Here is a 15864-nt window from a genome sequence, read left to right on the forward strand (position 1 = left end):
ATCATATTGTGTCGAATAAATTCACCTCATAAATTCATGTTCTTATTAAAGTGAAAGCCAAAAAAAAAGTTGGAATTTTAGACAATTCAACACAAATTTTGCATAACTGTTTTTTTTTCATTCTTCTTGGGCCCAGTCCATTTTCTGTAGGCTGCTTTTGAACACAGTCAACGACAGGTACTTATACTAGTGCGTATATATATATATATATATATATATATATATGAATGATATTATCGTACTTTCCTTACCTTGTAATCCTGTATTAATACTATTAAATATCTCAAAAATTGTTGACCAGGTATGCCAATTTTTGTAGCATAAATTCATTTAGAAATTTGCTTTCTAACTTATCTTGCTACCTCAACTGTTCTATATCTACTAACTCATAGCAATAACAGCAACTATGTATGTGAAACATTATTTTTAATGCAAATAACATCATATGAAAGGGATTGGACTCGCCTACCACTACTACAATCTGCACCTGTATGTGTCGAGTTAGAACTCCGTTAGTTCTACAACACTACTCTCTTTTCTGGATATTGGCAACCTTCATGTGGTCACTCCTATAAGTAGCTAATTTGAGAAAGAACCAAGGAAACCAATGCCAACAACAGAATCCAGTCGTAGCATGCTGATCTATACAAATTTACTTTTCTCATTGAATGATTTGCATAAGAACAATAATCCTATGCATTATCTGCAAAGTTGCTCATGATTAAAGCAGGTGATCATCCTCCAACACCACATATTTTTTTTTTGGGGGGGGGGGATACTAGATGAGTTACTATTTATTAAGGCCAAAAAATACTTAAAGGGTTAATGAAATGGAATGATTGTCAATTGTAAAATGAAAAACCTTATGAGGGGTATTGAAGATGATTAATAGAATGAACTAATACTTATGGGGATGGTTTATAGCATCACTTCTGCAATGCTTCTTACAATATGAAGATGTCTCAGATTAAACTTGGGCCCATCCTTACATTGTCAGACGAAGTTATACAGTTTCACACCTGATTTACTTTCTTGTTTGCATTTACTTATATTGCAAGTTGTCTTACGATTTTATGATATATGGATGTGTTGAATGATTGTTTACTGAAAGTTATTAACACATTTAGAAAGGTCAGTTAATTGACATTCTCATGGTTTTATTGAGTCAATGAGGTTTTTTGAACTTCTTATTGGTTCAACTAGAGTTCACACTGAAAAAGGAGGAGCCGATTGACCAGTTCTTTAAGATATGCCAACCTCTGAAGGTAAGTTTGGTCAAACAGTGAAAAGGCTTTTATTTTAAAACTAATGGATTACTGCTTTTCAAGGTCCAAAGCCACTCAAGGATAAGGGTTAATGAGATGGAATGATTGTCAGTTAAGAGACGATGAACCTTATGAGATGGCTGAGAAAGATTAATGTAGTGAATCAAGTTAAAAAAAATTGTGTTGACATTCGATTTGAATAGCAAAGAAATTTATGCTGAAAAAAAAAAAAAAAAAAAAAAAAACAGAACAAAAGAAAACAAAAAAGAATTTTTGTATGTTTATATTTTTGGTTTTATTGAAATTTTTAATTACAAAGACACTGATAAGACTAAACAGGCAGTGACTAATGAAGGAATAAAGTCAAGAAGGAGAAGGAAGAGAAGAAGCAGACAATTTTTTTTCTTTTTTAAATTGGAGAAAGCATATATATATATATATATATATATATATATATATATAATCAAGCCATATCTTCTCCAATCATTTTTCAGCATCTCTTATGTTTTTTTAACACTAATCATTTTCGGAATGATTTAAACAATTTTTTTTACCCATTTATTTTTTTTTTATAAATTCCAGGATTTAGTACAAAAGAAAAGGAATGGAACAGATGATTGTTAAAATAAAAAATAAAATAAAATAAAAACAATAAAAACAGTAAAAAGTGGAATGATACGAGGACGAAACATTTTTGGAACTGAAATCAAGCCACAAATTTGTTTTGAATCATATCGATTAAGTACCAATTAATCAAATGAAAATATATATTTTATTAAATTCTAACTATGAATCCATTCTGCTTCTACATGGAGAGGGTGTGTGTCAGTTTCGTACATTAATTTAATGCAGATAGAACCATATTGGACCACCTTGAATTATGGGGTACTCCAGCTTTGTCCCCTTTAAAAAATTCATCTTCTCCATGAAATGAATGTACAAATTAATAGAAATTCTGATATATAACAAAAACTTCAAAAGAAAAACAGGATCACAAATAAAATAAATCAGAAAACATGGTTGCAAATAGGAAATTGTGCTGCTGTAAAAAAATTTTTTTACTATTAAAACTAATTTCTGAGAGAAATTGGCATGGTATGCTGGTATTAAAAATAAAAAAGATAAATACAAAATTTGGAGGATATTGTTTTGGATCAAATGTTTTAAGAACATTTCGAAACCGTTAGCAAAATGTAGTTTTAGAAATAATCAAAATTGATTTACACTGTATTTCAAGATGGCTGAAGACGGTTTTATCTACACTGCTATAGAATACGGCATAATCAAGTTCATACACGCTGGTTCTTGTTAGATTATCAAAGTAAAGCAATGTTGAATTTGGTCAGTATCAAATGAGTGACCATTTAAGAATATCAGGCACTATATGTGAAAAGACAATGACACCTTCCTGCAAAAAAACTAACAATTCTGATACCACACTTCATCTCCCTTTTCTAGGTTAGTAAAGGAAAAATCCTTTTAGACTGAGGCAATTTTTATTCTTATACCAGAGTACCATTTTTGGGAGCTAAATTTTCACATTAAAAACAGAACTCGTGTTTAACTCTGCTTTTATAGGAAGATATAAGTAAATAAGAACTTAAGCTTTTTCTAACCGGTAATTTTTTTTGTTCTTAAAATCTAACATTGGAATAACATTGTAATAATTGTTTTCCAGTTCGATTATATCATTCATAGCAAGTGTATTTCCACCACAATAATCATGCAAGCAATTGAAAGTTTAGTATGATATTGTACATAATGTCTTTCAAAATTCATATAATTCCAAGTGTAAATAAAATTTCCACTTGGTTTCATATCTTTTACATGAAAAAAAAATTCAAAACCATCTATATTTCTTACAAAAAATTTAATGTAAATTTTCTAACTTGAAAAATCCCTTGCACTAAGATGACATGTAAATTTGTAAAGTGTTGCATATTTTTAAGAGAGCATGTTGCACGTGGCATGCAACATTGCCACCTGTACATCCATATTGATGGAAAGTAGAAAATGGACTGAATGTATTTCAGTAGCCACACAACTCTCGGTTCTGCCTACTTTGTCCTTCAGTTTTTACATTTCATGTTTCTGACAACGGGGAAAAAATTACTGTCTCTTGGGTCACCTGCTGTTTACCGCAAGCTAACATGAAATGTGTTAATAACTAATCCAATTTTGTTCAATCTATTTACCATGTTCAATCCTCATATTCTTATATATCTTATTAACCCATATTCTCGAGTGGCTTTTGGCCTTCATAAGTAGTGACTCATTAGTTAAAAAAAAAAACAAATTAATTGATTTTCATCCAGTTTCAATAATATGAAATAAGCAAATTTAGCAGCAATTTATCAACTTTTTTGGAGGGGATTAAATGTACAAATACTTTTGTTTAGATAAAAGTCTCACTTGGGGGGGGGGGTAATTCTTTGCGCAGAAGCCATTATACTAGTCGAAGATACGTCTTTGACAGTCAATCCAACAGTCTGGTGACCTTACATGTGTCATGCTAAAGTACGATGTGCTGCAGTCCTAGGTCACAAAACAAAGCTTATCTTCTCACCCTTAGAGAAGAGGTTAATTTATTGCTAATCAATGAGGTGCCACTACTGAGAAATGCCGAAAGAGCTACTTAAGCAATTTTTAAAGCTTGGAGTACACTTCCTCTTGTGGGTTGACTTCTCAATCTTCCCCTTCTAACCTTATGTCATACCTTCCTGTGGGTTGGGAAGGGGGGGGTAAGGTAAATAAGAACAGGTGATATATATTAAAAGGAAGAAAGTGTAAAATAAAATTTACCAATCAATAAAATGTTAAAATATTTTTTTATTTTGAATTTTTTAAGTTGATAAATCTATTTCTGGTGAGAACGTACTAAAAGAACTAATCAGGTCATATTCTTTTTTTTTTTTTTTATTATGCTTAAATAAAGCAAACACTAATGTAAAGATTACTTGTTATTCTGACATACACCTTTTAATAATTTCAATTTAAAAAATTAAAAAAATATATTTTAATTTGACAAAGAGATGAATATAAAATTGTTTGAGATTTTTATTTTAATGAAAATTTTTTTTTTGAGGGCAAATCAACTTGAAATTGAAAATTTGTTTAATTTATATTTGGCAATGTCTGGTGTCAGGCTAAACCCATTCTTTTCAGTTGTTAGTGCTAAAAATACACCAAGTTTTATCTTTCTTGGCTTCCAAAAGTCTTGTAAAAAAAAAAAAAAAATAGAATTTGTTAAAATGATGTTCAGAATTTTATCATTAATCAAGAGAGTTATAAAAAAAAATAAAGAAAGCGAGGCTTACAATTCTGCCTTTTACTCTCTCCAACAGGTGCTGGAGGAGTTGATTGCATCTGTAAAGCAGGAATATATCTAGGAAATGTCAACATTATACTGCAGCAAATTGGAAGCAATAAAAAAATGAGTACATTTGTTCAGTCTCAATAACAATTAAACACTAGTGTGTTATATGCTGCTCAGAAGGGCCATACTTTAAAGAAGTTTGTAAAGATTTGTATCTTTCAAGGTGTTTACGATTTCATGGGGAGAAGGTAAGTTTAGATAACGTCTTAGTGTTTGAAAATAGAATTGCATCAATTGTGTAGTTGTTATTTGATAAAGATATGTTTTATTGTATGCCTATTGATGCAACAAGGCAGACATTTGATTAAGTGTGTTTAATGGTCCAAGAAAAAAAACAAAAGCAGGTAAAGACTTAAATCAAAAGAACAAAGTTGTTTTAATGAAAAGAAATAAAATGATTTCTATAATGTTGCTTTTTTGGAAAATTCGATCATCTTCACTTTTAGTGGTCAAAATGATTTACAAGTAAATGAAATTGGATTATGGGTAATTTTCAATATGACTGACTGGAAAAATTGACAAAATATTTTGTTCCAAAAATACTGTCAATTTAATGCGGCATACAATTTTGAATAAAGAAAAAAAAAGCATCACAAATCATGAATTTAAACAAAAAATAAGTTAAAATAGTTACTTTTACTTTTTTGCATTAAGAAAACATTTTGTGCATAAATTTTATTTTAATCATTGATGATTAAATCAATAATCAAAAAATAATAAAAAAGTAAAGGTTATTGCAATAAGCTCCTATTAAGTTGCTTCCACATGAGGCAATTTTTGTTTTCTTCACATTGTGGGATGACATCGTAATGAACATAGCCTTGCTTCGGATGATTCTTTTACCTGTAAACCATGTTCACCACTAAAGACAATCTAAAATTTTATTCTGTACTGCCCAAAATTTTTTTTTTTTTTTTAATGTAAAATCAGTTTAAATAAAAGTAACAGGATTTCACATTAACATCCAAACTAGAATGTAAAAGTGATTAAGGTGTTTATTTGTTTGACAGGCCCTTGAAATGAAAAGACACAAAGATTAAATTTTAATGTCACATAATACAAATACTTTATGGAGTGGTGATGCACTATTTTATTTACAGATCATCTTTTTATTTTTTTGCAGTTTTTTTTTGTGTGCTTTAATGAATTCAGTCCAAACAAAAACACAAGGAACTAAAATAATTATTTTAACACAAAACATTTTTTTTTTTTCTTTTTTTTAAATACAAATTTAAAACAAACAAAATAAGAAATATGAAAAACTGAAATAACATTTTATAATTTAAGGTCTTTATTCATTTTCATAAAAATTAATTGTTAGGGGATAATATATGACGATGTTTTAAATAAGTAAAAAAAAAAAATCATTACACTTTCAATATTTGGATCATTTTTAATATTTTTCAGATGATTACAAAAATAAATTTACAACAATAGTTTAAAATGTTTCATTTTATGTTCAAATAATTCCATTGAATTTAACCAAATTCTTGCTGCTTTTAAATTAACATTTTTGTCTTAAAAAAATTTTAAACATTAATTTATTTATGCCTAAATTTCTTTTGTTTTATTAAAAACAAACAGAAATGGTAAGTTATTTTCGCCATGGCATGCACAGACTGTTTTACCTTTTTTTTTTTTGCTTCCATCAAATAAAAGAACATTTAAATTATATTGAAGTCTTACAATTAAATTTTCATCATTCCACAAAAAAACGGCTTTAAAATAATAAACTATTTTAAATTTTTAGATTTATCGTCAAAAAAGTGACAAACTGTAAATCAGGCAGCAGTGGATGTCAGTGCAGACTCAAATGACTTTAAGGGTTTTGCTTGGAAAAGAAAAGCTTGATAATTTAAAGAATTTCTTAGTCAAGATTTGGTTCACTTCTCAACATTACTCAAAACTGAGATTATGTTTCTCATAGATCCCACAAAAGATGTTTTGCAATTGAAACTGTTTATTTTAAAGAAACAAAAATCAAAGTTTGAACTTGATACTTCCAAATATAGAAATTGCTTGATGCATTTTTATGCACTTATGTGACCATTTGTTGTAGAGAAATGTTTTTCAAGGTTGAAAATAATCAAGAATGAACAGAGAAGCACCATGTTACAGAACAGACTAAATAATCTAATATTAATCACTATTGACATCACTAATATCATTAAACAAGTTCACCAATGATCAATCTAGAAATTGTTGCCGATAATGTTTAAATTACATGCCATTTTAAAAAATCTCATTGTCTCTTAACATGTAGATAAAAGATGACTATAGACATTTGAATTAATAGGTTAATTTTTCACATTTACTTTTCATTTTAAAACTAAACTTGTCTCTTGGAAGAGCCTTGTCCTGAAACGAGGGACTGAATCCATACTAGTCAAATTCAACACCAATCTCTCTCAAGTAAAAACACAAATTTTCAAAATAACAAAAATGGTAAAGAAAGACTACAATAAACAGAATTGTATGATTAAACAAAAACTTGAGAAATTCTATATTTTCCTTTTATGATACCTGAATCCTTACACACACACAACGTAATCCTGGCTAAGATCATGCTCAATCTTGTTGCATCTCCTTGATAGTTTGATCTTCATAGATAGTAAGTAGCAAGATTTTTTAATCATCAGTTTTTACAAATTCTTTTTAAAGCACCAAAATCCAGAACATTCTCCATGCAAACATCATGTCAATCCTTATATCATGTGAAATTGAAAGGAGAGGAGACCAACAAATCACGTAGTTATCTCTCTTTGTTATTTAGGGTTTCTTGAGTTATGAAGTTGATTATGAACAAGTAATAAAAAGAGGCAGTAGTATTGAATTTTGGTGTTGATGATATTAAATAGAAAGAGGCAGAAGCTAATTCAGCATTTTGTTGTTATTTCATCTTACTATAATCTCTGCTCAGGGTCAACTGCAAATAATTTCAGATATTGTCAGGAGAACTGTTGCAGGGCCACTTTCACTCTGAAACAAGCAAAGACAGAAAAAAGACTTTACAAAACAATCAATACAAAAAAGACATTTTTAAAATTACTTTAATTGGTGCCTTTTGTTGTAGCTGGCAACCTTTAATAAATTTCAAATTCATCTGTTTATTATTTAATTTACTCTGATTTTTGGCCGTTCTTAATCCATGATCTATGCTTTTTAGAAATCTTTAGCATTAACTTTTTTTATCAACCAATGATAAGGCTAAGTGTCATAAACAAGTATAAAGATAAAAACCTTTCTTTTAACAATTATTACCATCGGCCAAGTTTGTTTGTTTGTCACCATGTATATTTGTGTACAACACAGTGTCCACAATGCTTGACCAATCATCACTAAACTTGGTCAAAATATTAATCAGTCTAAGAATTGGTTTAATTTTGGGATATCTAGGTTAAGGTTATAAAACAGGTGACAATCACATTTTCATTTTGGTCATCATAGAGACTCGCTATTTGCCCATATAGTAGCCAATAAAATACTATATCTAATAATAATATTAACCTTTAGTCATAAAAATTTTAGTTACAATCTAAATTCAAGTTCCAATTTTTTTCCAAATTTGATGCATGGATTTAATGTTCTTTAGCAGTAACCATCACACAAAATTTCAGCCTAATTTGATAAATAGTTTTTGAGTTATCAACATTTCTGTGGCATAACTTTGGAAATACTTCATACAATATAGAGAAGTGAGGCCCTATCCTTACAACTGATTTATGTTCTTATTTCCACTTGTTATTGCATAAACGTTTCAAGTCTATATTTTTCAAGCATGAATGTACAGATACAAAACTACTTTTTCCAAATTTTGTTAATTTTGGCAAGTTAGCAAAAAGTGCTTAAAAATCAGACAAAGGAGAGCTGAGATATACAAATGACTGATTGGTCAAAGAAGATTAAGAAACCAACAAAAGTTGGAAAAAATACAATAATCTGTGAGAACAACTATATTTCTGTTTAGGATCAGATACTGAAGATTCATCACCTGGAAAAGAGATGAGAATTTGTGATAAAGAAAGTGATAATACTTAGTTCGAAATGATGTCAGAAATACAATTGAGAGAGTGGTGGTGGTCAATCTCGAGTCTTGGATGGGAGCGTTGATTGACACAAGAGACCAGTTTCAAAGATGGTTTAACAAAGCATTAAATAATTAAGTTTAAAATAAATATTTCTCATTCTGTTGTCTCATCCCTTTGACCTTTAAACCATTGGATGTTCAAGCAGATGTGGTACAATTTTAAGTTCATTGAAATATTGATTTGTTCAATGACTTATAATTTGAATTATTCAAACTACTCATCTCATTTTGGTTCATGTAATTTTTGACCTGTGCATCTTATTGAACTTGAGAATCTCCATGGAATTTCAAATGGAATCAAAGGAGTACATTGCTCTCATTCCATCAGTCATGACTGGATAGAAATCTATTTTATAAAACTCAGTATGTCCGTCTGTCCCCATATTTTTAAACTATCTCTTCCAAAACTAAAAGTTGCAGAGGCCTCAAATGATTGGATTTATTATGGACTGTCCTTTTATGGATCTTTAGTCGGTTAAAATAGTTTTAAGGGTTCAAGATTAAAAAAAAATTCTTATACATTTTGTATATTCATCTTAGTTTATTTTTAATCAGTTCATATGTGCGTCACATTATTGCAGTGGTAATGTCACCAGCTTTGAATGCTACAGTTTTGCTTTCGATTCTAGCTGATGGTACCCATATACTTTTTTTATTTTTGAAATATATAATATATACAAAACCTGCTCAAATTAAAATATTATATTTAAGCAATTTAATTTTATGACTGGGAAAAGCCCCCCTCCCCAATTCTGATTATATTCTTAGTATGATTGTTACTGAAGCTTGAACCTTCAACCTCCTACAAAACTATTACTTGGAACTGATTATTCTGTTGCATATATATATATATATATATATTAATTAATTATATATAATTAATTATATATATATTAATATTGGCTGTGTGGTTGATTCCTTACTAATGGAGTCAGAAATGGTTTTGTGGGCAAGTTTGAATCTCCCGACCTGCATCCCTGCACAGATGATTACCAAAAGGATGAAACACTAGTTTCTGTAGGTATTAAAATAATTATAGTAATAATTATGTCAGCCCCTTTAAGAACCCGATTCTTATTGTTGAGCACTCTAAGTTGAAATAAGTTGGTCACTTAAGCTTACACATGCAGATCATGTTATAATCATAAACTCACTCTACCCGTCTATGACATTTACGCTTTATATAAATATTAATTTCAACTGCATTTCTTGCAGTTAACGTTGGCGATGTGATTTGTTCCTTGCTAATGGAGTCAGAGATGGCTTCGTAGCCAAGTTTGAATCTCCCAACTGGCTGTAATCATAACTCCCTGCATTAATGATTCCTAGTGTCTGTAGGTATTAAAATAATTATACTTTTTTTTATTGCATTTTCACCCAAAACAAGGCACATTGCCACTTTGTTGTAGGGGGCTACTATCAGGGATATAAGCACTAGGGGTACTGTGTAGGAAGTTGGGCAGCAAGATGTTGGTTCACGTTACACTTGAACTTCTGCATGTCAGTGCAGTCGGGGAAGCAGGGACCTGGAAGGGAATTCCAAAGTCTACCTATTCTGGGGAAGAAACTACTGGAGTAGAAGGCTCTCTTGCATCTAGAGATCTCTACTGTGAAGGGGTGGGATTTAGCTGCTTGTCGGGTTTGTCGGGTATTTACGTCGAGGGGGTACAAATGCTTGCAGTTCGTCAGAGCATTCACCGTTAAATTACTTGTAGAACAGGCAGAGGGATGCAACATTTCGTTGATGTCACAGAGGCTGAAGTTTAGCTGACAGTTCAGGACCTATCAGATTGGCGACTCTTTTGAACCTTGTCTAGGAGCGAGAGACTAGTGACAGATGCACCAGCCCAAATATGACAACAATACTCCATACATGGGCGAATGGTGGCCTTATAGAGGTATAGGATACTTTCAGGCGTTAATAGCTTTCTAGCACGGTAGAAAGAACCCACCTTCTTCGCAGCGGTCCTGGCAATGTTCCCACTGTAATTGTTCCAACTCATGTTTCCTGTGAACGTTAAGCCAAGAAGTTTAAAAGATGTACTTTCAGATAAAAAGTCATTGGCCATTGCTATTGGCGGTAGGGAAGGAAGCAAGTTTAGTCTTGGCAGCATTGAAGGTGACCATCTATTTTTGTCCCCACTCCACTATGGATCGGAGGTCTTCCTCTAGTGTTTCTGCCATTTCCTTAGATATGTGTTCATTTGTTTTCCTGTCATGTCTGTTATAGAGCGTGGTGTCATCAGCATATATACCCATCTCACAGACAATTTTGTCAGGGAGGTCATTTATGAATATTAGGAATAACAGAGGTCCAAAGATAGACCCCTGAGGCACTCCTGCATTTATATCATATTGTTTAGATGTACGACCGTCAAGGACAACCTGGATTTTTTTCTTATCAAAGAAGGATCTAATTATGTTATGTATTCTTCCAGTGATGCCGTATGATCTGATTTTCTTGAGAAGACCCTCATGCCATACCCTGTCAAAAGCCTTACATATATCTAGAGCTACCCTCCCCCACTTTGTCCAGTGACTGATATATAAGTTCTGAGATTACAGTTAGGATATCTGCTGTGGAACAGGCTTGCCTAAATCCATATTATAGGTCAGTCGGAAGTTTAGCATCTGTAAGGTGATGGACTAGAGCTTGGTTAATTATGGTCTCAAATATTCTGGCGAAAAGTGGGAGGAGGCTAATGGGGTAATAATTTACTGGGTCAGTTCTTTCACCAGAATTCTTGAAAACTGGTACTACAGAAGCAGTTTTCCAGCAGGCAGGAAAGCAAGATTCATTAAGGCATTTGTTGTAAAATTTGGAGAGAACTGGAGCTACTTCGGCGGCGCACTTTTTTAATAGCACAGCCGGGATGAGATCAGGTGCACATGCTTTTGCAGTGTCAAGCTTTCTTATGATAGCATGCACCTGAGCAGGGCCGATTTTCAGATCGTCTAGTGTGGCGCCTGTCAGCAAAGTCAAGGAGGGGGTGGTTAGCAGAGTCTAGTGTGGAGTTAGAGGCAAACCGTCTGGCAAGCATGTTAGCCTTCTCAGTTGCAGAGCAAACAACCTCACGATTGTTGAATAGTGGGGGAATTATTGATTGCCCATTATTTACTACACTGTTGTAGATTTTCCAGAAGTCTCGGGTTCCTAATTTCTGTGCTTCGATGCGTTTTTGGGTGGTTTCAGTAAATTCTCTCTTAGCTGTCGCTATTTCTTTCTTACAGTTACTTCTGGCTTCTATGTACTTCTGTCTGTTTGAACTGGACTTATGTCAGTTAAATTTGCGGTACGCATGCTGCCTTTGCGCTATGGGAACTGCACAGTGAACCATTGGGGAGAGTGGGGTTTGCTATAGAATTTGCGTGTGGGAACATGTGCTTCAATTGCCACTTTGAACCATTCAGTGGTCTCATTTGCGCAAGGTTCAGTAGGAAGTGAAAAGATATTTTGCCATGGAGCGTCCCTGATGGCTTCCCAGCCAGCCTCTTTATAATATCTTGTTTTCTCGTAACTAACCTACTAATAATTAAAAACATAAAACAAGAATTACATTGGCTGAAATGTTGTGAGAATAATATCCAAGACAAGAACAGTAATCCAATTATCAATCCGTACAAGTTATCAATCCGTACAAGTTATCAATTCTCATCTCAAAAAACCCCGGAACATAATACCTGAGTATGGGTATGAATAAATAATTACATGGGGGTTAATTCAAACACCTCCAACATGGCATGTAACGATAAAATTGTTAAATATTTCATACAATAGTTCCTAAAAGTTCTGCCTAAATTTCTATTTCTCATGATTATTTCTAAATCCATCCAATTCAATCTTAAAAATCTCTACTTTATTTGTTGTTCTTTAATCTTTATTCGGTAAATTGTTTCAAAATTATAATACTCAAAACAAATTCAAATCAATCAGTGAATAGTTTTACACTTAAATTTACCTATGACAGCAAATTCTCAAATTAAAGAGAAGTATATATATATATATATATATATATATAAAAATAAATAAAGGTCAGTTATTAAATACTCAATTTTGATACTGACCGCTGTTGTAGATCTCCTGAGGTTGTTGTGGACAGTTGGTGAAGAGATTTCTGAACACCTAAATCTCGAAGACGTGCTTGCCTTTCTGCAGATCCTACAAAGAAAATAAAAATAACAGTGAGCTTAAAGAAAACAATGCAAGAATACAATTTATTCTTCGACTTAAGGAAGTCACTCTCTGTATGATATACTTCTCAGTGATAATACATACATGAATTAGTATACATGTAAAAAAAAAAAAAAAAAAAAAAAAAAAAACACATTTTAAAAGAAAACTTAAATTTATTAGGGTAAAGCTTATATGAAAATGCAAGAACTAGGGTAGAGTAGATAAAGATTTTTCTAAATATATCATTGATCTCTAAAATATGTGTTACAATCATTTGTTTGACAAATGCATACAAACTATATACATGTTATCTTAAAAAAAAAAAAGTTAAATTATGTGCATATCCATTTTTTTAATTTTGTTTTTTACTGAAATCTATTTCAACTTTACTATATTACTGTATTACTTGTAAAATTCTATTTCAATTTTAATAGTTTATTTTCCAAATTGTTCATATCTCAGAGAGAATCAGAATATCAACTAAAACTCACAAATCCAATTTTAAGAAAGATTTGAAATCTATGCTATTAATTTTGCATTTGTAAATAAATAACCTTTGTAGATTTAGTTTAAACTTCATTTTGATGCCACAATTGGATTGATGACTCAATTGGTTATGACAGAGTTGTAACATCTTATAAGTGATTGTATTAATACCTAATAACCACTTCTGCGATGCAAGGCATTTGGGTTGGCAACTAAGTTCTTGCCATTTTTTTTAAATAATTGTGCTTTTAAAATTTGTTATATTATTTTTCAAGTCAAAATCAAATGATTTGACCAAAAAGGGATCGAGAATCTTGTTGAAACTTGGAAAAAAGTTGTAAACAGGAATGGAGAATACATCATTGATTAAATAGTTGTTAGTTCTTATTTTACTTTCAAAAAAATGTAGATTTTAAAAATGGCAAGAACTTAGTTGCCAACCTAATACATTTGAAAAAACATCAGATATGCAAATAATCATTAAATTTAAAAAATTTATTTTCAGTCTATATTAATGACATATCAATCCTTTTTATTGATTTTATTTTGTCTGCTTATACACACATTATTACTCATCAAAATAATAAACAGTACCTTTACCTTCGTCATCATTCCATACTAAATTACCAATACAGTACACAGCGGCCAACTGTACTTTTTCATTGCTGTGGACCTAAAAGAAAATATTCAGGAAAACATACGAAATTAGTTATATAAAAAAAGAAGAAACAAAACAAGAGAGAAAGAAACAAAACAAGAGAGAAAGAAACAAAGGAGAAAAATATAAAAGAAAAAGGAGAAAATAGAAATAAAAAAAATGAAACAAAAATTGAATAAAAAAAAAGAAAAGAAAAAAGTTTTTATAGATATTTGAAGTCATGTTGCTGAAATGGAAGGAACAAAATCCAATATAACATAAGTGCATTCTATACAAGTACCAATTTATTATGCTTGCATTGTTTCTTTTATATTTAAAAAAATAATTTTAATAATTTACTATTTTTTTGCTTTTTGTTTATTCGATTTAACCAAATATTTTTGTTTTCTGATTTCTATATAACTTTTTCTTTTAAAGTAATATTTCTGTTGTTTAAAAGTAATCTAAAAATAGTGGAGTTTAGACTACTGCAAGCAACTATAACACACATTAATGGATTTTAATGAAATTTGTTAAAAATAGACAAAATCTAAAATAATCGTCTTGGATAGAATTAGTTTTTTTTTTTTGCTTTTTTTTTTTTTTTTTTTAGCTATTTCAATATTTTCTGAATTATAATCTTATTGAAAACGGGAATTTTAACAATTATTATAATTGTTAAAATAATCAAATAACTTAATTACATATGAACTCAAAGATTTAATAAAAGTATAATTTTTTACTTGTATGTTGGTAAAAAAAAAATAGACAAAATATAATTCTTTTTTAAAACAATCTTTTAAAAGTTCAATTTGGTATTAAAAGTTTGTTAAACAGACATTAACTATTGTAATATGTTTTAAAAAAATTCACAAACTGAATTTCTTGTTATAAAATTAAAACAATTTTAATTGGGGTAAATTTTTTTTTCAAACTAGGATATTTAGTGTTTTTTTAACAAATATACATAAATGAATTTATTAAAAAAATTAAGTTGTTTTGAACTAACACATGAATCAATAAGTCTAGTACCTGCCATATAGAAGACAATAATAAAAAATCTAGTATTTCTAAAGTACTAACCTTCAAATGGCAGAAGTAAAAATTCTATTGTAAATTTTCAAAACAATGGAAAAATCTGAATTTCATGTATTGATAAAGCATTGCTTTCTGTTGATAAAAAGTACTGTTCAAGCAAAGCAATGATTTGATAAGTGTGATTCAGATTCTTTTCTGTCAAAAACAATGGTTAAGAGATGGTATACTGACTTTAAACATGGTTGAGGGGACACAAATTATGCTGAATATTCAGATTGCTCAAGTGGTTCGGAAAACATCAAGTCCATAAACTCGTTTTGGCTGATTGTAAATTGAAGTTGTATGAGATTGCAAAAAAGTGGAAGATATCAAAAGGCAGTGTTTTCACCATTTTGCATGAACATTTGTCAATGAGAAAGTTGTGTTCAAAATGAATATTGTTTTTTCACAGTCGATGAAAACCAACAAAGCATTGAAGATACAGTGTCGTTTACAACTGTTCCAACATAACAAAAACATTGGATTATATCATAAATCAAAACGATGGCAAAACTACAAGAATTGCTTCTGCATCCACCCTATTTTTCCAACCTAAACCCCAACAACTACTAACTATTTGCAGATTTCAAAAGAATGCCCCAGAGAAAGAGATTTGGCTCCAATGAAGAAGTGAAACCAAGGTGTATTTTGAGGTTAAAGACAAATTTTTCAACCAAAAAGACATTGAATTGTTAGAAAAACATTATGTATATTTCACAAATAATGTGAACGAGCTGGTAAGAAATGAAGTAAAAAAAAAGT

The 15864-nt window shown here is 30.6% G+C and overlaps 1 protein-coding gene across 12 annotated transcripts in view; it reads right to left on the reverse strand.

Annotated features, from left to right (window-relative positions):
- Nucleotides 1-1551: 1551 nt before the first annotated feature.
- The window catches only part of LOC145248018 (armadillo repeat-containing protein 8-like), a 214175-nt gene continuing 199862 nt past the window's right edge, over nt 1552-15864 (reverse strand). For 6 of the 12 annotated variants that reach the window (XM_080109718.1, XM_080109713.1, XM_080109721.1 and 3 more), the window contains 3 exons: nt 13983-14061; nt 12794-12887; nt 1552-7620 (listed from right to left, as the gene is read on the reverse strand). In XM_080109718.1, coding sequence (XP_079965844.1) covers nt 7590-7620; nt 12794-12887; nt 13983-14061 — 204 coding nt within the window. In that variant the 3' untranslated portion in view covers nt 1552-7589. The remainder of the gene's footprint in view (nt 7621-12793; nt 12888-13982; nt 14062-15864) is intronic. The other 6 variants (XM_080109723.1, XM_080109715.1, XM_080109722.1 and 3 more) reach the window with 1 other exon arrangement.

The sequence above is a fragment of the Euprymna scolopes genome, chromosome 26 (assembly GCF_053919585.1).
Source record: "Euprymna scolopes isolate OS-2025 chromosome 26, ASM5391958v1, whole genome shotgun sequence".
NCBI classification, from domain to species: Eukaryota; Metazoa; Mollusca; class Cephalopoda; order Sepiida; family Sepiolidae; genus Euprymna; species Euprymna scolopes.